General features: G+C 36.1%; 1 protein-coding gene across 1 annotated transcript; it reads right to left on the reverse strand.

Moving 5' to 3' along the window:
* Positions 1-3,921: 3,921 nt before the first annotated feature.
* Positions 3,922-17,569, reverse strand: LOC128996325 (farnesyl pyrophosphate synthase-like). Its single transcript, XM_054421578.1, has 9 exons — positions 17,252-17,569; positions 15,637-15,892; positions 12,554-12,707; positions 10,152-10,292; positions 8,462-8,665; positions 7,579-7,743; positions 5,463-5,540; positions 5,013-5,147; positions 3,922-4,368 (listed from the first exon to the last, which is right to left on the reverse strand). Exons 2-9 carry the CDS (start codon positions 15,798-15,800, stop codon positions 4,168-4,170), a joined length of 1,242 nt encoding a protein of 413 aa, XP_054277553.1. The 5' UTR covers positions 15,801-15,892; positions 17,252-17,569; the 3' UTR covers positions 3,922-4,167.
* Between the last annotated feature and the right edge of the window lie 4,832 nt (positions 17,570-22,401).

Genomic DNA, 22,401 nt, shown 5'->3' on the forward strand with positions numbered 1-22,401 from the left:
CCTGAATACAAAAAAATTCCAATAAAGGGGTTTTTGGGGTTCCCCAATGAAATTTAATCATGTTAATAACCATCGAATGGGATATCAATTTTTATATTTCTTTCTTTGTCACCAACCAAACAAAACCTGTACTGTGTGTTGCTCGCCAATGATTGTCTCTGACTTGGGTGTGAGAGTAACAGAGTCCATGCCTGACGATCCACGAGATTACTTTTACATCAACTCGTTTGTGGCCAATGAAAAAAACCATTGAGGAAAGGTATTAAAAGCATAGGTAACTTTTACATTTGTATATTTTTTACTATAAAATCAAACAATATAAATGTGCAACACAACTTTTAAAGGTCCAAGGGTGTACATAAACTGAATTCAAACCAGAAACACAATTCAAGTTCACATTTTGTATGTCAGAATTTCTATATTAATAATTATTAATTAATAATTAATGTTCGGCCGCTTAGAAAACGACCTGCGCGCTAATGCTAAACCAATGCTGGAGGAGGTCGCTTTCTAAGCGGCCGAACTATAATAATAGTAATAATTAATTAATAATAATAATAATTCGATGACAAATTAAATGTAAAAACTTTTATGTTCATTCGGTATTTCTACTAATGCCCACAAAATAGTTTATTAATAATACTTGAATTAGGTCCCTTCTATTTGAGATCAGATTATCACCACTACGAAACCATAGACTAGTATGATAAACTTTCAAAATCTCAACTCAAACAAAATTTAATCCCAAGAAACGGCTATAAGCATATAATTCAGTGATGTTATTGCTTATTGCCAAAAAACACTTAAAATACAGTATTATCTATTGCTAATTAATACTTGAAGCAATACTTTAAACATATTTTGTTGATGACAAATAGAAACATCTTGCAACACCTCAATGATCCATTATACCAGTTTTTAGATACAAACTTACTATTTATAATGCTATAGCAAATAATTGTCGTAAAATAAGCGTGTATCTTGAAAAAAGCTTGACTCTCGACAAATTTTACAAAAACACTGCAGAATAGATAGTAAACTTAACAATATTAATCAAACATATCAATGTCAAATTTAAAAACAACACATTCCACTCACAAAATCATTTTCACTGAATTGAAAGAAGAAAAATTAGAGAGTATTCAGAGAGCTGCTAAAATCCAACATCTCATATGGACTTAGAAATGTTTCAAAATTGTATTACTAGATTGAATCTATTTTTTAGGGATGGACGGGACGGGACGGGATTTTTATTTCCTTCCCGATTTTCGGGACGGGACGGGACGGGATTTTTTTCTGTGCATAAAAAGAAAGTACTGTATTGCAGTTACCAAAAAAAGACATACGAAATCAATTTTTACCATTTGTGGCACTGATCTATAAAAACCAAAAAATGGGTAACAATTTACAGGTACCTATAGTAACTTGTGACTCGCGGGTCACGGGGTGATCGTCTGTATGACTCGCGGTCACGACGCGATCGTTGTCATGACTCGCGGTCATGGCGCGATCGTCGGTAGGACTCCGCGGTCACGGCGCGATCGTCGGTATGACTCCGCGGTCACGGGGTTATCGTCGGTATGACTCGCGGTCACGGCATGATCGTCGGTATGACTCGCGAACACGGCTCGATCGTCAGCATGACTCCGCGGTCACGGCGCGATCGTCGGTATGACTCGCGGTCACGGCGCGATCGTCGGTATGACTCGCGATCACGGCTCGATCGTCAGCATGACTCCGCGGTCACGGCGCGATCGTCGTCATGACTCGCGGTCACGGCATGATCGTCAGCATGACTCCGCAGTCACGGCGCGATCGTCGTCATGACTCGCGGTCACGGCATGATCGTCGGTATGACTTGCGGTCACGGCGCGATCGTCGGTATGACTCGCGGTCACGGCGCGATCGTCGGTATGACTCGCGGTCACGGCGCGATCGTCGGTATGACTCCGCGGTCACGGGGTTATCGTCAGCATGACTCCGCGGTCACGGCGCGATCGTCGTCATGACTCGCGGTCACGGCATGATCGTCGGTATGACTTGCGGTCACGGCGCGATCGACGGTATGACTCGCGGTCACGGCGCGATCGTCGGTATGACTCCGCGGTCACGGGGTTATCGTCGGTATGACTCGCGGTCACGGCGCGATCGTCGGTATGACTCGCGATCACGGCTCGATCGTCAGCATGACTCCGCGGTCACGGCGCGATCGTCGTCATGACTCGCGGTCACGGCATGATCGTCGGTATGACTTGCGGTCACGGCGCGATCGTCGGTATGACTCGCGATCACGGGGTTATCGTCGGTATGACTCGCGGTCACGGCGCGATCGTCGGTAGGACTCCGCGGTCACGGCGCGATCGTCGGTATGACTTCGCCTCCTGCGTTCGCGGACCTATCGCTCGCAATAACGGCGTTATCGGCACTCGCGAAGCGGAAAAATCGCCGACGATCGGACCAAATCCCGTCCCGAAAAATTCCCGAGTCAATTGTAATCCCGTCCCGATAATCGGGAATATTTTTTTCCCGAAAAATTCCCGAAATTTCGGGACCCGTCCATCCCTACTATTTTTTAAGCAGGGTTAAAACATGGTTGTGACTCAAACACAACTATTTATCTTTCTTTATACGGACATTAAAATTTAAAATGCTTTATGCATTCAAAATACAAACAGAGTCAACAGACAAACACGGACAGAGGTATTACAAAGTCAAAAAATGACCCATGAACTTTGGGTTTAAACTTGTAATTACAGGTTAACTACAGAAAAAAGAACTTAGATGTGATATGCACCTAAAATATATTCTAAAACTACAGGTTTAATAGTTGGTTTCAAGTACACTTTTATACTGCCACATATATTTATTTTATTTACATTCAACTAAAAAAAATCTTGAGTCCATTAACATTTCAGGAGAATACCTTCTAAATATTGCTACAGAATCGAGGTATTTTATTGCCTTATTTTATTTATCAAAGTTAGCAGCCATTGTAAAAGAATATTTGCAGTCAAGTATTCTTTTTTAAGAGGGTGGCCCCTTTTATCTTGGATTTGCCTATCCTCATAGGCAACAGAGGTCTGTGCGTGTGGAACGTATCCAGTCAAGCAAGGGGTGAGCCGGTACAGTACAAGAATGATGTGTACTGATAAAAAGTAGTGCCAGGTACCCACGACATTGCTGCTAAAAGTCCATGGCACTACCAACTGAGCAACCGACTCACCACAGTTATTGAGTCTTTCACAAAACGCGCCTACAAAGATTTTGGGATTGAGAAATTTACGCTTTCCCTATGGTTAAAGAGGACGAAATTATTGTCCGTGACTGCAGGAAATGACATTGCCGCAGTTACCGAAAATAATATTTTCGTGATCGCGGGAGACAATAATATCCACAGGAGAGGTTCAGGGTTTATCCCCAACAATGGCTACTGCCTTCGGTAATTACAACACAAACTTTTTTTCAATTTCTTCTGTAATTGATTCTGATACTTGGGGTTCTACTATACCACAAAAACCATTAGTAAAAAACACAATGACACCTTTTGTACCTACCTAAAAAATCCTAGTTGGGCAAGAAATTGTATTACTTTCTGAGCAAATAAACTAAATATTGCTAAAATGAGAGAGATTCTATTACCAAGATTTCGAACACTAAAAACCTGGCCATATTATAGTTGCTAGAACATTTGAGCTCATTTGTACGTTTCAAATGTGAGCATAAAAACGTCCTTTATAAAATCACCGAGAATGGAATACTTTAAAATGGAATGGAAATGCAGTCTATGTGGTCATGAGGTAGTCTTTCAAATGCATCTAGTGATCTCACTTTTGAAAAGGCACATCTAAATCTGAACGGTTTTAAATGTTTTGATTTTCACTGAGAAAACTATAACCCTACTTAAAAAAAAAAAAAAAAAAAAAAAAAAAACTACAACAAAACTGATATGACTGGATTGCATGCAAATCTGATAATTCAGTAAACTACAAACACTTTTTTAAAGCATGGTATATAACCTAGTTTGATTACCCTTGTACTTCCCCCATAATACTTTGGCACCGACCTTAACAACGATTCAAGGTCATAACTACGGCTCAATGACTAAGTAGTTACACCTAAATCCTAACCTAAGGTATCTAGACATCCAGTGTGACGAGTGTTTGCTCTTTAGTTGTCCCGTTTGTATATTTTGTCGAGCAGTTTGAAGAACACCTCGTGGTTGAGACCGGCCGACAGTTGTTGAATGTGAGTGGTGATTAGGTTGTAGCTGTCCTCCTCGTAAGTTGCGTAAATGTGCGGTAAATTTATCTGATTGTAAACCTCCTTCACAGCGTTCACCTTCTCCGGGTCGGTTGAGCCATAGCATTCCTGTAACGGGAAATACTCGGTCATGAATATTGAGTATTGTCCACAAGGTATACTTATATGATGCAATATCAAAGTAGGGAGGGACCCAAAATTACAGGAAATTTTGAGGAAAAATATATTCCTGATCACAGGCCCAGGATTACATTTAATTCGGGATTTGCTCAGGACGGGAATTGTTTAACCGTCAGCCATTTTTACTGACAATATACTAAAGTGAAAAACAAACACATGTAAAGTGCATTACGAGGGAAATTTTATACTGTGTTTGGGTGTTATTGAAGCCGTGAGAAGTTTTTACTGTTTTGTACAAGAGAGTCCAATCAGCTACACTAGAGCTTCTTCTAGAGTATCTTACTATGTTGGCTGAGGAATTGCCACAACACAATATTTAAAGACTATTTGAAGTTGAAGATGAAAGGAAGAAATATCAAATTTTATATACATTGACAAATTGTGTACTATTAAATGACAGGAAAATTTTTTCCTTAGTTGTGAAACTTTTCCTCAATGTATTCCAAAGCTAATTACTGTATCCCCCAACAGACAAACCAAGACTATAATAAAAAGTAGTTAACAAAACAGACTTGTTACTATTATTGACTAAAAGATCGGTTACTACACTTACACTAACTACTGTGACATACCTCCATGATTTTTCTCTGTTGCGGGGTACATCTTTGTAGAGCCACTACAGCCAGCCATGAGCATTTCCCGTCCTGAATGTCCGTCCCGATTTTCCCGGTTACTCCCGGATCTCCAAAACAATCCATGTAATCATCCTGCGGCAATAAGACAAATGCAATGATTGCAACCAGATTGGTAATTGAACTCCTAATTTTTTACTATATGTATTTTGTGGTTTGCTTTCTGTTAGTGCTGTTGGAACATTGCTGTCTAGTCTATACATTGAAAATCAATTATTCAGACTTCAGATCAAGGTGTACTATTTTCTGTAAACTTAAAGAAAAACTCAAACATAACTCTATCCATAACTGTCAATACTTTATGATCAATTTTTTGTCTAGAGGATTATTCTTTTATTGTAACTATATATACTTCTAACCAAAACAAGATTTTTTTCCGATATAGTTTACCTGAACTTGGTAGAAATTTCCCATCTCAAGAAGTAAAACTTTAGCTTGTCTGTGAGCCTCTGCGTTTGTTATACCAGCCTAAAAAATTACACTGTTATAGTGTGGAAAAACTGAGTGCAAAATAAAACATTAATTAATAGCAGTAATAATTGAAACGAAACCAACAATGAAGTTAAACACCCTAAAATCGCTTCATTTTCACTTTTCAGATTATTTTACATAAGTTGTTTTCATACTCTAATTAACGATACTTGCTCATGTACAGGAGTTCAGTTTGAAAAATCTCAAGACTTTCAGAGTCAACATCTTCAGTCACCAAGTTATGCCAAAGCTCACTCTAATGTGATAGATATTATTTTTATTTTTGCTAGTACTGAAAATGACATTTCAAAACAGGCTCCTTCAATGCATATTGCATATACACCATTTCAATACCTTTAAAAAGTTATCTAGAGCAATAACAATATTTCATGCATATCTAATAGTAAACTAGTCAAATATGTTTACAATTGAAAGACATAATGACGAATAAGATGGAACAAAGGAGCTAAGGATTAATCAGTTAAAATGAAAACAAACAATATAGAACAATACAGTTGGAATGTTATATTTCAATTTAAATATAAATCTATACTAACTAGGATTAGGAAAAAAACAATTACATAGGTAAAAAAAACAATTTATAAGTTGAAATGTTATGTATTACGTGTTTAGGTCATGCTTTCCGCCTGCAATTTTTGAAGCATGCATCTCCATGCTTCTATGGTTGTCCTTGAATTTGATGAAGGAAGTCACTAATTAAATAATTATAATGTAGAAAACATTACCTGAGCACTTTCATGTCTTGTGTACTTATTAGAAATGAGTTTGCGTGACAGAAAAACGAAGGAGTGTAATAGTGTTTATCTTTTTCATTAAACACAGTAGTAGTTTCAATATTTTTGTATCGTTCTCCAAAACTGCTTTAATCAAAAATCTTTTTCTTTACCATCATAAATAAAATACAGATTGAAATAGATATTGCCACAGAGTTTAACACAAGTACCGGTAATTAATTAAGTAATGTAATAATAGCCTATGATACAAAAATTTACACCCATGAATAAACATAACAGGTTCAGAAAGAAACATACATAAATTCACCTCAGATATTAGGTCAATAATTTCATTCAATAACAAAAATTATTTGGCTACAATTAACTATTAAAAGCACTATTTTTCTTTGGAAGTAAGTTCAGTCATGCTTAAAAAACTATGTTATCAGGCTTTAGAGTAAGATACTTCAAGGTAGATAAGGTTAACTTAACTAAAGCTAAGTTAATTTGGAGCTGTAGAAAAATTGTATTAAAAACAAAGTATTGAAGCACGTTAAGATCAAAAGTAACTCCTTAACTAAACTGAGCGTTATCAACGCTTTTCTTGCATTGCAAGACAAATTTAAAAAATTAAACTGTAAAAATATGGTTTGTGCCCGTCTAGGGAAACCCAATGGAATTAAAATTTTAGCAAAATGAATTATTTATTTGAGGGAACAAATCACTCAAGAAACATGTTTCGGTGAGTTCAGGAGACATATAGGACTTTTACAGTAGCCTACTGAATTGCTAAATATGTCAGATTATTGAGTACTAAAAAAACCCGGACCTGCAGGGATAGCAGGAACGTTTGAGATATGCTGGACTGGGACCGAAGCCCTTCATTCCCGCAACTACCCTGGGCTTAAGTCTGGGACTTAAATTTGCCTCGTAGCTTTCCGTAAACATCTATTTCCTTCTTGAGCTTAGGCCACTTTCAATCCTCTTGGCACATTCTGTGTCCCACATACTAAACAACACGTCACCCCTCCCCTACTTTTGAGCAATAGGGATTACTGGGATTCACTCTAACCTTTCCTCGAAAGTCAAACAATATTATTAGGTTTTAAGCCACTTTCCCGAGTACATCTAACTTCAGTTGACTTCCTACAACCACTATCTTTACTGAGCTCACAAAAGTTTATTCAGCACAAACATTAAAATACGACAAATCAACTAAGAGAAAAACCCTTCGATTGGTAATGGATATAACTGAGTATGATGGCTTTCTATGGTTTCACATTGGAAGAGCATCTACTTACCATATACATTGCCAGTGCAACAGGTAGATGGAAGGAATAGTAGGAGGTTTTGTACTTGACGATGCTGTTGTATCTGTCCATAGTAAACTTGTCCAGCTTGTACTTGTGGAGACTTTGAGCTGTCAGTACATCCAAGGTCTGGCCCATGATCGTCTTGTGAGTAACCTGAACACACAACATTTATCAAGTGATCTTTCTTTTCTAGTAATCTTTTCTATTGAGTAGGCCTAACTATTATTTTACTCTTAATAAACCTTGATCTAGGAATGACTTATATTTTATTTTTAGAGCTGTCAGAAGCCTCACAGTTTGTTCAAATTGACATAATTTATCTGTGGGTATTATAACTCTTGGTAAAATGGTTTTTGTTCGGATAGAAGGCCTACATAATTTGGAGGAGCCTACCCAGGCACATGAAACACAAAAACCTTGCACTATACACAAACACTGTAATATGTCACTGTAACTGACAGCATTTTTTTGCAATCCAGATAATTTTCCTCAGTTGCTAATGCTGTCGGAGAAATATTTTTGTGTAGGCTATATTGGAAGAGTGTTCTTGTTTAAGGTAAAGATAAACGAAGGACGACTGTTAAAGGAATTTTATGTCTTTGTTACCAGCTAGGATCAGCTGGATCTTTAGCCAGGATCATATTAATAAAATATATATATTAATACAAAAGCCAAACAATCAAGGACAGTGGGTCAAGTCCATCAAAAGAGTACTGACTTTTCAGGATCGAATTAGCAACCTTCTGATTAGTAAGCAAGCGCTACAAACACTCGACTACCAAAAATGATAATCTTTCTTAAAAAGTGTACTATCCTAAAAAAAACTCTATGTGCTATATGTTATAAGATAGATGTATTGTTCAATACTTACGTCGTGAAACATATCCAAAGCCTGCATGTAGTAGGGCTTGTTGCTAAAGTGTTTTCTGAGTAGCTGGTAGACCCCGGACTCTATGAAGATGCCATCGTTTGCCGCACTGTAGCCGACGTCGGGGTTGCGATACCAACACGGCCGGCCGCGTCTAGTCTCTGCATTGTCTATCATGTCATCGATGACAAGGAAAAACGCCTGAAGCTGTCAAAAACAGATGGTAAGGGTATTGACATCTATCCTTCATAGACGATCACTTTTTCAACCAAACATGGGCAATTATCTTATTTCATAATTATACATTATTACCATTGGGTTGAATATAGTGTTTTAAGCCATTTAAAAGACCTCGTACAATTTTTTAATCCATAACTTAAGCTGAGTTTTACACAATGCCAGTAGAGCCTCGGGTGGTTGGCAGGCAGGTTACTTGCCTCTAATGTATTTTAAGTTACCAGAGGCAAGTAACCTGCCAGCCACCTGGCCTTGTGTTGGCTATAGGCCTACATACTGTAGTATTTTTTTAATTTCTTTAGTTTGTTTTAAACCTTTGAAAATGTTTTCCTGTTTTTCTAGCACTCCTGGTTTAAAGTGGATATTAAATGTATAAATCCAGTCTTTACCTAATTTGAAAAATGGTCAATCAAAAATGTAACACTGAAATCAATGAGGAAATGCTACCCCTTTTAATCAAAATCATATATTTTTGCAGATTATTATATGAATTATTGTAAATTTTTCAATGTTCAACAAAATAAAGTTGGATGTCTAGCCTATAGTGGTGTAATAGCATTTATCTAGCATTGCACAAAACACCTGATATTTAAGTAATTAAAGTAGGCTATTGTATATTTGGGTACATTTTATTATTCGTACAAAGTCTAATCTTTAGAAAGATTGCACCAGTCAATTAGAATAATTAATTTGTTTGGATGAATCAAACCAACTCTCGTTCTTATCTCAACCTTGACGTTAGCCTTGAGGTTTACTGCTTCTGTTGGTGAATGTGTTATGCCACTAAGCAGGCCTACAGTACAAATTAAAAATTATTTTATTCGCTAATTTAACACATAGTATTTTAGTTTTTCTGTAACAAAATAAATGTTTGGAAATTGTAAGAAGTTGGATTCAATAAACAGCTAGCAATTCTACTTGTTATGCTGTTTATCTAGCTACATGCTGCTATGCTTCCCTTTAAATATGATTTACAACATTACTAATGTTACTGTAATGATCAAAAAGACTAAAATTAAAATTAAAATCAACTTAAATACCCTTCTGACAATGTATTCGAGTTATTTAGCTAGAAATAGGTATTTAACTTTGTCTCCAGCTCAATTTGTGGTAACTTACGAAGGTAAATCTACTTTTAGTTATCACAGCTTATGGGCTAATATATGGATTTTATTTAGCTATGCTAACCTTTGAATTAAACCAGATAACTTCAGAACTGTAACCACTCAGTTTAATGCTACCCATCAATTTATGAGTAAGGAACCTGCTTTCTTAATTGTCTAAATGATCTAAATTGTCATTTTGCTTCAATATAATATTACAAACTTTTTCATCCTACGCATAAAAGAAAATTTTACCAATTTGCCCTGATTTACATTAAATTATCATATCATTGACAAAAATTTTGCTATTATGTACCAGCATGTTTTATTTCTCATTTCCCTATTCCACTTACCATTTCAATACACCATCCCATAATGTGAGTGTCTCTGATTTTCTCGGGTGTTAAAGCATCAGACGAAACAAGCATGCGGTGAGCCAGCACCAAAGCCAAGCCTCGGTTTTTCTTGCCTCCAGGTACATTGTATTGTAATACCTGCAATCAAAATAAATATTTCAATAGAAAAAAATCTAAAATTTTGTTTTCGCTGTACAAGTACCTAATTTTCTATTGGGCTGGATTTTCCTAGCTCTGTAGCCAATCCAAAAACACGAGAATGCACAAAATTTGAAGATATGAAGACTCAAGAAACAACATTAGTGAAGACTTAAACTGAGACTATTTATGATTTAAATGTCAATTAAATTAAAACCCAAGAAAACACTAGTAGAGGTATACTAGTACTAGATATATTTAGTTTGTCTAACCAGGGTTTAAAAAGTACCATTAACATTTCTAATCCCTTTATTTTATGCTCTATCTTGACATTTTGAGGTGTTAGGATCTAGCCCGGAACTGTTTCATACATAATTCACGCTAGGCCTAGAGGGTTGCAGCATTTTCACATAGATAGAAGCCTCAGGTGATTGGTGGGATTTGAACCTGGGACCTTAGAGAACAAAACCCCGTGCCCAGCCACTAGACCAGTTTGCTCCCGATATTTATCAATCCCTTAAGAGATATTATAATCAATAGGCTATTAAACTTCCTTTAAAATGTTATGAAGTAAGAAAATCCATGTTATAGACCCAACACTGTAGATTTTATTATATTTCAAAATCACAACCATTACCATAATAAAAAAATTGTTAAGGGTAGCCTACTAAAAAGGTTTATTTAATTTTTTGTGGTGGAGACTATTAATTTATTTTACCAAGTTAGCCAAGTTAGTGTCATTTCAACAGAAAATATAAGTACTAAAATTCTTTAACTAAAAATCATAGTTTAAATGAACAGAACATAAGTTTGCTTCTCTTTCCTATGCTATTCCTAAAGATAGCTATCATTCACATAATCATAGATTGACAAAGTAAAACATCATCAGGATTACATAAGGCCAGGATCAGGATCTGAATAAATTATAGATGACCGTGAGACTGGTTTGAGAATAATAAGGAACCTTCAATGGTTCTAGACACTCAAAAACATTAAATCTGATGTCACAATCATTTTTAGACTTCACTTTAATATCCTTATCCCTTTAATGCTAATAAAATTATATTATACCAATTAAATTAACAGGTCTAATAGAATTAATTGCCTCACAGAACTAATGTTTTGGAAATAAATTATTTTTATAAATTATGTACCAAAATCCTCATACAAATTCCTTGATCATGAATGAGGACATAAATGTTTAAAAGAACAAAATAATATAGCTTATAGAAATAGATAGCTTGTTTGTGTTGTTTGTGATACTAAGTTATAGGCCTACATAAATATTATGCCTACTAATTACCGGTACCGGTACATTACCAAACAGCCCTTAAAGGTAAAATTATACAAGATAAATCGTGTTAGCTGAATTTTTTTGGGCTATAATTATGATTTTCAGAAAAGCTGGAACATATTTTGGAGTTCATTTAGTCTTTGTGTGGCCGATTGAAAGCGAAAGTATGGAACAACAGTGAAACTGTGATTTATTGGACAAGGTAATGTTTAGGAAGAGCTCATCTCCATTTCTGAGTCCTCAAACTTTCTCTAGATAGCTTACACACATTATGTGAAAGCTTAAACCAAAGTGCCACTATGTTCAATGAGTTTTAAAATTATTATTCATATTATGTGTATAAAATATTATGATTCTCTTGTTGGCAAAGCATAATATTGTTCCAAACAGCATAGTGGGCTATTTATAATTTGATAAACAGATAAGAAAAACATGTCCTATGTAAATAAATGTTAATTATGTCTGCTTAGTTTGGCGATAATTAAATTTTTTATGAATATTATGAACACCTGCCAAGAGATTTTTATCAAATTGGAAAGTATCTCAGGTACTAAGCTAAGCTACTTAATGTCCAAAAAGATTTTTTTCACATTTCAATGGGAAGCCATTTTGATGTTTTTGCATTTTTACAACAAATCAGCCTAACTCATTGTGAATGTTTGGTATAACCTTTAATGTAATTTTTCATGAACTTTACCAAACCAAATTTTTACACAAATTGACTGAAATTAAACTGATACTTTGTTGAAAAATGAGTATAAAGAAACCAACAAAATTCAGATTCTTCTCTATGCGTCAGTCGTGTGTGCTCAATAAACAAAACTTGTTGAAATGTCTAGTTTTTATATTTAATAGTAGGGTATTAAGATGCCTTTGAACGATTATTTTTAAATTCCTTGCAACGGGGTTGAAAAAATACTTGCTAATAAGAAAGTACCGTAATATTTGAAGTTGTCATTTCTTTTACCTTTGCATACCACTTGGTGACGTCCGGTATCTCTGTCTGTCGGTGGGTTTCCGTCAAGTCCCTCACGATATCTGGAAACACTGCCATAAAGTCCCGACGGTCATCTTTGCTGACTGCATGACCAATCGCTGCTGGTGTCACTGATCCAAAATTTCTGAACAAGAATCATGAACATTTGTACTTAGTCCGGTTTTCTCTTTATAATGCAAATTGTGACATTAATGTAAAAGATACAATAAAAATGTATGCCAGTTTAAAACGTAGAACAACCTTAAAAGCTTTAATGTTTTAGCACCCTACCTGTGCAGTTTTAATGCTCACTTAGACCCCTCTTAGTTTTAAATTTTGAGAAATAATTCTCAAAAATGAATGACAACTTGGTTGTATGCCAAGTTTGAATGGGTTTGTTGAATTAGCAATTAGAATTGACCTTCGGATGCTGAAGTATACATCCCATTATGGACTACAGGTAGTTCTATTTTTATCCACAAAGAATAACTTATCCCGTGGTAAAATAACATCTCACAACGTATGATCATTAAGAAGTAAAATGTATTTGGCAGTACTAAGTTGTGGGCTTAATTAAATTTAATTAAGTTAAGTCTACTATGTTCATTTGTATTCTTCAACTTGATGGAACTCTAAAATGGGTCTTCAAGGGGATGTCTAGTCCTATCCTCAATCAAAGATAATATGCTAGTGAATCGCTGGTCAATTTGAATATAAATCAAATAGGCTACTGTATAAAAACAAAGTTAGTCTAGTTCTCCTAGACTCAGGGTATGTTATGTTTTATATTTTTCATAAATAGAATAGACAAACTAGCCTTGAAAGCTCAACATACATCAACTGTCCTATGCCAAGCCCAGTAGCTATGTTTAGAGAAAATGATTAGATATGGATCAGTCTCTATGAAAGAGTCATGCATTATTTAAGGCTACAAAAGAGAGCCTCAGGCAAATGGTTTATTGAGTAGACTACGCTTTCAGGTTAATCTATTTCAAATAGATGTAGGCCTAATGTTTTACTCTGAGATTTTGCAAAATATATCAGTATTTAATCTTGAATCACTGATGATATCTAACAAAATGTCAGCAATAGATAATAAATCATATGGGTTTGGACAGCTTTTTCAAAAATGTTTGACTAACACTCTTTTTTCTCTAAAAAATGCCACCAGCGTGAACAACAAGAGTTTAGACAATTCCCTTATCTAAAATTGTCATATAGTATTAAGGGAAATTTGTTCACTTGAATAAGTTTGCAAAATAGTTAATTTAACAGAAGACTTAAATAAGTTAATTCATTAGGCCTTGTCAGAAAGGAAATCCTGTTTAAGCCTATTAATAGCAAGTAAAACACATAGCAGAAAACAATCAACAGAAACCTTAATATGGCTGCCACCTTCTTCCTCAAAACTCCACCAATGGACAGTGCTGCTCTCCAGTTAGCATTTTTATAACTTTTATATATGATCCATGGAGGTTACGTCTAAAGCCCCCCATACACGGGCGAGCATGTTCGTGACGGTGTTGGTGACAAACATGCTCGCCCGTGTGTGGGATCCGTCACGGCGAGCATGTTGGGCTCGGCGCTCCGCTCGTCGGACTTGGCGAGCCCGAACACGAACATGCTCGCGAACATGCTCGCCCGTCTGTGGGGACGACCATATGTTCGAGAGCATGTTCGCCGCTGCAACTTGGGTAGAGATAGGCTAAATGATTCCATCGATGTAGCCGCTACTATGATTCCAGTTACACTCGTGGACTCATTACAAGTAACCGTTCCAATTCCAAACGATTACTTCGTTACCGCCATTACAAAGTAGCCGCAATAGACACATTGCACTTGTAATCATCATCATGGTGTTGATACTCTGATGTATTCCAGTTACAGTAATAGATTTAGAATCAATGTTTACAGAAGCTAAATAAATATTTATTTGTGTTTGTACCGCAATAAATACGAATTTAAATGAGTTTACAAAATAGAGGGTTCATCAATTAAAATTTGTATATTATTACAGAAATGCGTATAATCAATTCTGTAGTAATTTGTCACAATAATTCTAAGAAACGCTAGAATAAGCAAAACTACGAGAAATGTTATTGCACAACGATGGAATTTTAACCAACATTATTTTCAAACCATAGCGGATGAATTTAATCCGATAACTTAAGGCCTATAGACACTCGGTCGATTTTTAGATCGGCCGATTACAAAATCGGCCAAAAATAAATCGACCATGATATATGTCTAATAAATAATGCGTATGTTGCAAAAAAAAAAACTAAATGCTGTAATTGCAGCAAAAAATCGGGAGTATGCTAAATACACACAGCTTGACTGTCACAGAGCACAAGAAAAGCAAGAATAGGCCTAGGAACCGCTACCGAGCGACGAGCATGTTCGCGAGCATGTTCGTCCGTCTGTTGACAACGCCGAGCATGTTTGCGAGCATGTTCGCCAACATGCTCGCGAACATGCTCGTCCGTGTAAGGGGGGCTTAACCCTGTGGAATACTACCTATGCCAACTTATGTCTTTAAATGTGTACGTTAACTAACTCACTGGACTAAGATTTTTTACTTGTCACAATAACTTAGTTTCTGAAAATGTAACTTAGACAAAATGTATTTTAGGCTGCACTTTACTTTAGGTCCTACATTCATTCGAATGAAAATATCGATTATACGATTGTTTTATTCGATATATCGTTTGGTTAGTTAGGTTAGGTTACCGTAACCTTATTTACCTATCTAGAACCAAACGATATATCGATCGATATTTTCATTCGAATGAGTGTAGGACCTAAAGTAAAGTGCAGCCGTATTTTATATGGTAGTAACCATCTCCAATAAATATGCCTATGTTACCGGTACCAATTAAAATATTAGGTAAAATTATTAGGCCTAACATAAATGCCTTATGGTGGTTAACTTAGCTAGGCTCCCTAAGTTAGTTTCAACACCATTGTCATTGGGCAAGGCCTTATAAGTAAGCTTCCTAATATCATTCAGTCTGTCTTAACCTTATATTCATTGGTAAATTATAATTAAATCTCAGAATCCAGCCTACTTTTACCTGCAAAATTTCTTTCTTGACTGTTCAACTTGGCCAGTATTGTTGAGTTCAAGTTTGTTGAAAGTGTAGCATGACAGTGAATTGCATAAACGATTCAGTACATGCTCGTTTAATTTTAGAAACTGAGCAGTTTGAATTCCACCAAGTTTTAAGGAGCTGAACATGATTGCCTTCAGTTGTGTGTAGCCTAAGCCTTATTAGTCAAATATCAATCAACAACACTTCATAGGGATAAACACTTTGGTTCGGTTCCTTTCTGAAAAAGAAACAAATCAATGTAGCCTAAAGTACACGGGAATAGGCTATTTAACTTAAAACAGCATAGCCTATTGCAATAAAGATAAGTTCTCTCTCTAGAGATGTAAGTTTAGGTGTAGTCATAAAAACTTCAAGGTTAATGTTTGTAGGCTAATAAGTAATGATAAAAAATGATAAATGATAAATAAATGATAAATGATTTATTCAGCCATTCAGTATTTACAAATATAATTGTAAATATGATATATATTTACCATATAAATATGGTAAATATGGTATATAATGGTGCCCAAACAGTTCAATAATAATTACAACTTTGCCAACACACCTGCGGCTGCACTTTACTTTAGGTCAACACTCATTAGAATGAAAATATCAATTATTCGATTGTTTCATTCAATATATTGTTTGGTTAGTTAGGTTATCGTATAATGATACTTATATAGAATGAAACAACCGATTAATCGATATATCGATCGATATTTTTCATTCGAATGAGTTAAGACCTAAAGTAAAGTGCAGCCAGGCTGCTAAATCAACGATTTGCTATTCTAAACCTCTAATAAGGATTTAACTTACCTTTTTTAAGCCTAAACGTTTAAGCCTAAAAATTAATTGCACTTCGTGCAAGAGAAGAAGAGTGGGTAATTCTGAGCGCTCAATTACTTGGTCAACCCCAATTTTTTTCATATTTTACTACGGTCATCAGGAGGTTCTCAGAAAGCAAGAAACATATAATTCAAGCCCCGCAAGGTTAAGTTAGGTTAGGAAGTTAGGTTATTAATTAACCTAACCTAACGTAACGGTACTGTTACAATTGGCCTTAGAGATGTATTTGAGACTAAAAAAAAAACATAAGTAAGTAACGTGTTTTCACACCCGTCACATAGAAAAGGATTTTCGGAGGAACCACTAGCCATAGCCATAACGGTAATGTCACAACTGGCCTTCCGCGCGTCTCCCGCAAGCCACTGTTATCGCTTGGACTTTGAACCTTCTTATCACTCGGCAACCTGTACGATGGCCTTGCGGGCCTTGAATTATATGTTTCTTGCTTTCTGAGAACCTCCTGATGACCGTAGTAAAATATGAAAAAAATTGGGGTTGACCAAGTAATTGCTCAGAATTACCGAAGAGTGTATCTTTCCTTTAATAACTTCCTTTAATAACTCGTACTCCTTCTTTGTTTAAGTAAGTTAATCTGTGTGCATTTCAAAATGAGCAGTGAGTGCTTGGCTTTAAGTTAGCCCTATAAATATTAACCTAAACAACTGTTGGTAGGTAAGTTACCTATTTTGAAACCTAGCCTATGATTGAGATAAAATTAAATCTACAATGATTTCCATATTATACCTACCGTTAAGTCCGGCGGTGAACACAAACACAGTTCAGCAAATCAACTACCGGTGGGCCTGAATCTGAATATAAATAAACTTTTAACACTAGCCTACCGTTCGAATCTTAGCTAAACGCAGAACAAAATATACCAACTCTAACTTTTAAACGTTATCCTCTAGAATAAAAGCAACGAAAAGCTTCTAATCACAGTTATTAAAACGAGTTATTTCCACGCAAAAATCACCGAACAGCGAACAGCATGGGATATGTGAATAATTAGAATTCCTCTCTACCAAACAAACAGTGACAGTAACAGAATTCTTGAAACTTCGCAATTTCGCACGTAGACACAAGACGACAATACAAACATGAAACAAAACTCTATAAACAGCTGGTTTTGGTTGTTTTGCTTTGACATCCAAAACGTCAATCAGCTGTTTCGTTTTATTGAGATAGAGCACGGCCATGGTGAAGCCTACGAACCATAGAATATAGATAGCCTATCTCTATATATCTATATTCTGTGCGACGAACCAAGGCCCCACTAGAAAAATGTTTTTCTAGTGGGGCCTTGGACAAACGCATCAACGCTTGCTTTTTTCTTTTGACGATTGTCAAATGGCAGTCTAAAACCCCGTTACTGTACATCCCAGAACGAAATTGTGAATTTTTAATTAAATATTTTCTGTAATGGTTGTAAACTCTAATATTGAACTATAAATGTATTAATCACAAGCATAAGCCTGTATTTTATATGACTTAAACCATGTTAAACTGATCTTGAAGAAGAACTGTTAATATTGGAATTGATACTAATTTGAAATAACAACTTCGCCAATATTTCTGTATTTTTAATTTTTATTTTAATAAAAATGACGCGAGGCTCTCAAGTCGTAGGTCCCGGGTTCAAGACCCGTCCCGGCCAAATAATTTTATCTCGTATTTTTTTCAAAATAAGATTTTATGAACTATTTAATCAATTTACTCAACTCATAATTATGCTTTTCATACAAAATCTTTATTATTTTGTGTTTTTTATGTTTAGGCCCAATGGGATGGTTGGCCCTTCCGCAAAAATTGGTTGGTTGGCCAACCGTAAGATTGATGAGTGCCAAAACATACCGTTGGCCAACGATCGACAGAAACGTTGGGCCAACGATTTTTGCTACTTGGGCATTCCGTGGGTACGAGTTCTTCAAGTTCCTGAGCAAGTGAATCGCCCTGGAAAGTCTAGGTACTACAAAAGATATGTGACTATTCCAATCCAGCTTAGGATCTAACATTAAACCAAGTAGTGTTTAACGCTTGTGACATCTTGCTTAAGCTGTCTGAGACTATATTATGGTGAGTCTTACTCTCATTCAGGAAAAGATGAAAGTTAGCTCGGAACCACGCCGAGGTCCTTTGGACATAAAGACATAAAGACATAGTGCCCTGCAGGACATTACCACTTCCTATACGTCGTGAACCTGTTTCCTTCCCTTCCCATATATAGCATTTTAATACTTTAGATACATACTTTTTAAATACTTTTCGATGAAATGGCGACCATACAAAGTAGGTATTTTTAAGCCAAGTATGAATGGAGTAGGATGAGTGGCGCGATCTTGTAGTCTTGTTAGTGACTAGGCCGAGATATTCCTTAGATACAGCTGTTAATTAATAGCCCATATATATACAGCTAATGGCAACCCATGTAGCACAGATGGTTGGGCCAACGTTGGCCAACTGTGGGACAGTTGGTCGATGGTTGGTTGGAGCTTCCACAACCAACCAACCGTTGTCCAACTGTATATCTCGTAGTTGGGCCAACCAATATTTACAACTGTGGACCAACATTGGTTCATTGTTAATGAAATACATTAATATGCATTGCTGGGTATCATACATCAAGCCAACCGTTGTCCAACCGTTTTTCACTCCGTTGGACCAACAAAAGATACTTTTGTTGGATCAACGATGGTCCATAGTTGAGTTTACACGACTTTCATTCTCTGGGTCTAGCTTTCACAACATAATTATAATAAAATATCTGGTTTTACAATACCTTTATCAGTTCCAAAAGTTTCCAAAAGTTTTTGGAACTGATAAAGGTATTGTAAAACCAGATATTTTATACAGTTCCGGGGCTACAACAATGAATTTTAATAATTATAATAATGCAAATATTTTTAAAAATAATATTCTTTAACTTATTTGCAACAATTTAAGGGGAAAGAGTAATTAATCATATAACAGGCAATTATAATAGCATTAATAATCTAACAGTAATTAATTAATATATACCTATTCAAATACCAGTATCCTCTCTAACTAAAAAAAAAAAAAACTACTTATGATGCCTTAACAGATTAACAGAATCATATTATACTGTGTAGTATCAAAAATGTTTGAAGTATTGCGACCATTGCAACTGTCGGCTACTCTTTCACCACTTGAAAACTCTCTATATCAAGAATCACAGATAGCTCAGTGGTAAAGTAAGAGGCTCATAAGTCGAAGGACCCGGGTTCGAGACCCGTCTGGGCCGAAAAATTTTGTTCTAGCTTTTTTTCAAAATTTGTTTTTATGAACTATTTAATCAATTTACTCAACTAATAATTATGCTTTTCGTACTAAATCTTTATTATTTTGAGTGAAATAAAACGGTTGGTCAATGGTTGGATGGAAAACAGTTTAAAGAGGTGACATTTCTACCGTTGGCCAACTGTGTGGCTCCACAATTTACCAACGTTGGCCCAACCATCTGTGCTACATGGGAACTAAGTGACCTGCAGTTAATAGAGGATTAATCTAACTGCCCTAAAGCATTCCCACACACTCAGCACTGCAAGCCTTTACTGCGTCCTTCACCACTTCCTACGTCTTGGACCTGTTTCCCTCCCTTATCATCGCATTTTAGGATTGCAGATACATAAATATAACTGTCATAGACGGTTCCCGCAATCCGGACTGTTCGCTTTTACTACTTCCTTTACCACTTCGTACGTCTTGAACCCGTTTCCCCTCTTATCATAGCATTTTAGTATTTTATATACAATATCTAACTGCCACACGCCACGAACATTTCCGACACTCCGCACTTCTTGAATTTACTACTTCCTTCACCTACGTCTGGACCTAAGATTGCAATTTATGAGATTGATCCATGAATGTGATTCATCAACGAATGGTTTAAGAAAAAATGTTATTTGTTATAACCTTATTTAGCTAAGTAAATGAAATCTGTTAAATAAAGTATGTTTTATCTATGACTGTATAGGTACCTATTCGATCAATGTTCGTTTCCAAATTGGGACTAAAATGTTAACCTAAAACTTTCTCTGTGGCATTTGATCAGTTGACATCATCCAAATGTTTTCCCTTTGGACTGTGTTTAGGTGATCAAGGCATGATTTTAACATCCCTATATTATAATACGTGAAGGCGATTTTCTATGAAACACTACTCCTCCGTTAATAATGGACGGATTTTTATTATTAGCAATGTGTCAAAATTAAGTATTTTTTGTGTAGATGCCAAAAACCATGAGCTCATTCTTTTGTTCACCAATCTTGAGATTTCAATTTCATCCATAAAAAGTATTTATAACGAATATTATTCGCAACTGCTTGGCGGTAACGATTACCTGTCTATTTTGAGGGTTAGGTAGAATAAGTGTTGCATTTTCCTCGCACACAGTTTGTCTCTCTCTGTAAATGGTCAGCCGCTCTCTCTGTTGTCAAATTTTTAACTCATGGCGACCCACAGGGGTCTGCCCTTGGGCTTTGCTTTTCAACATAATGATAAATGACCTTTCTTTGCATTTGGGAGAGAGGGCTGTTTGCTATGCAGATGACAAACTACTCTGATTGGGGTAAATGATTACTTTAAAATGAAGTATAGGCTAGCAGTGCGGAGTGTGGGAACGCTGTATGGCAGTTACATTAACGTATCTGCAATACTAAAATGTTATAGGAAGGGGGGGGGGGGACAGGCCCAAAACTTAGGAAGTGGTGAAGGAAGTAGTAAAGAAACAGTCCGGAGTGTGGGAACCCTATGTGGCAGTTATACAGTATCATTGATGTATCTGCAATCCTAAATAATGCGATGGGAAGGGAGGGAAACAAGTCCACAACGTTGGAAGTGGTGAAGGAAGTAGTAAAAGACTGGCAGTGTGGAGTTTGTGAACCGTTTGTGGCAGTTACATTAAATATCTACAACACTAAAATGGTCTAGGAGGGGAGGGAACAGGTCCAAGACGTAGGAAGTGGCGAAGAAATAGTAAAGGCTAGCAGTGAGGAGGGTGGGAACATTTTTATTTTGGTAGTACAAAATCTATGAACATATCGTTTTTATTGTTTTATTGGAAACCATCATTGACTATATATACCTACAGGTACCTATATATACCTGTAGGTATATATAGTCAATGAAACCATGTAACATGATTGCTCCACCTGGCTTTCATTGCTATGAAAGCAATCCTATTAAATATTACTGTTACTCACAAGACGTACAATGGTGATCGATTTCGATTGGACACTGAAAACATCATCAGACCCAATTAATAGGCGATTGGTTTTCACCCAATTAATTGGGTTTCCCCTTGACAAATTTTGATAATGACAATAAAGTTCTTTGAACATATGGATCTACACACTTTCTGCCCTCTGAAAATTAATTTCAGATTTTAGTATAAGGGGAGGGGGGCTTACACCCAACCTCTGCCCCTAGGCCACAAAATGTCTATTGGTGGCCCTGCTCATCCCTCACTGATATTTGGGTTAAAATACGCACCTAGGGAGCGTCCCCATCCCACATTAAATATCAAGAAATTATGTTAAAAACAAAAGTCTTCCCTAGAATTAAAGGAAATCAGGTCAAACTCGTCACTTCTACTTGATGATTGTTTTGATGCAATGGCGACCACGAAATAGCGATGTTTTTCAATAATTTCCGTTTACCGGTGGCTAAACTTTATGAACCCAATAATATCCTTTAGTTCTTGGATTGAATACCTATATTTAAACAATAATAATAATTTAAAATCTTACTTTAAAACTTATATAAGTGCGGAACTGAAAATATTCATTATTGTGAATACAACCAAACTGTATAGCTTCATGGTTGCTTGGCCGAGTCACCTTCCCACAGCGACAAAGTTTGACAAAGAAGAAGAAACTCAAT

This window comes from Macrosteles quadrilineatus, unplaced genomic scaffold (assembly GCF_028750875.1).
Source record: "Macrosteles quadrilineatus isolate MER2022 unplaced genomic scaffold, UCM_ALF_1.0 Scaffold_6__1_contigs__length_79288215, whole genome shotgun sequence".
NCBI classification, from domain to species: Eukaryota; Metazoa; Arthropoda; class Insecta; order Hemiptera; family Cicadellidae; genus Macrosteles; species Macrosteles quadrilineatus.

Excerpts from the sequence above, each read along its gene's own strand:
- LOC128996325 (XM_054421578.1), bottom strand. The coding sequence starts at position 15,800 with ATGTTCAGCTCCTTAAAACTTGGTGGAATTCAAACTGCTCAGTTTCTA. Across the intron at positions 8,666-10,151 it reads TGGGATGGTGTATTGAAATG|CTTCAGGCGTTTTTCCTTGT; the intron begins GTAAGTGGAATA and ends TGTTTTTGACAG. Across the intron at positions 7,744-8,461 it reads CTTTGGATATGTTTCACGAC|GTTACTCACAAGACGATCAT; the intron begins GTAAGTATTGAA and ends TTGTGTGTTCAG.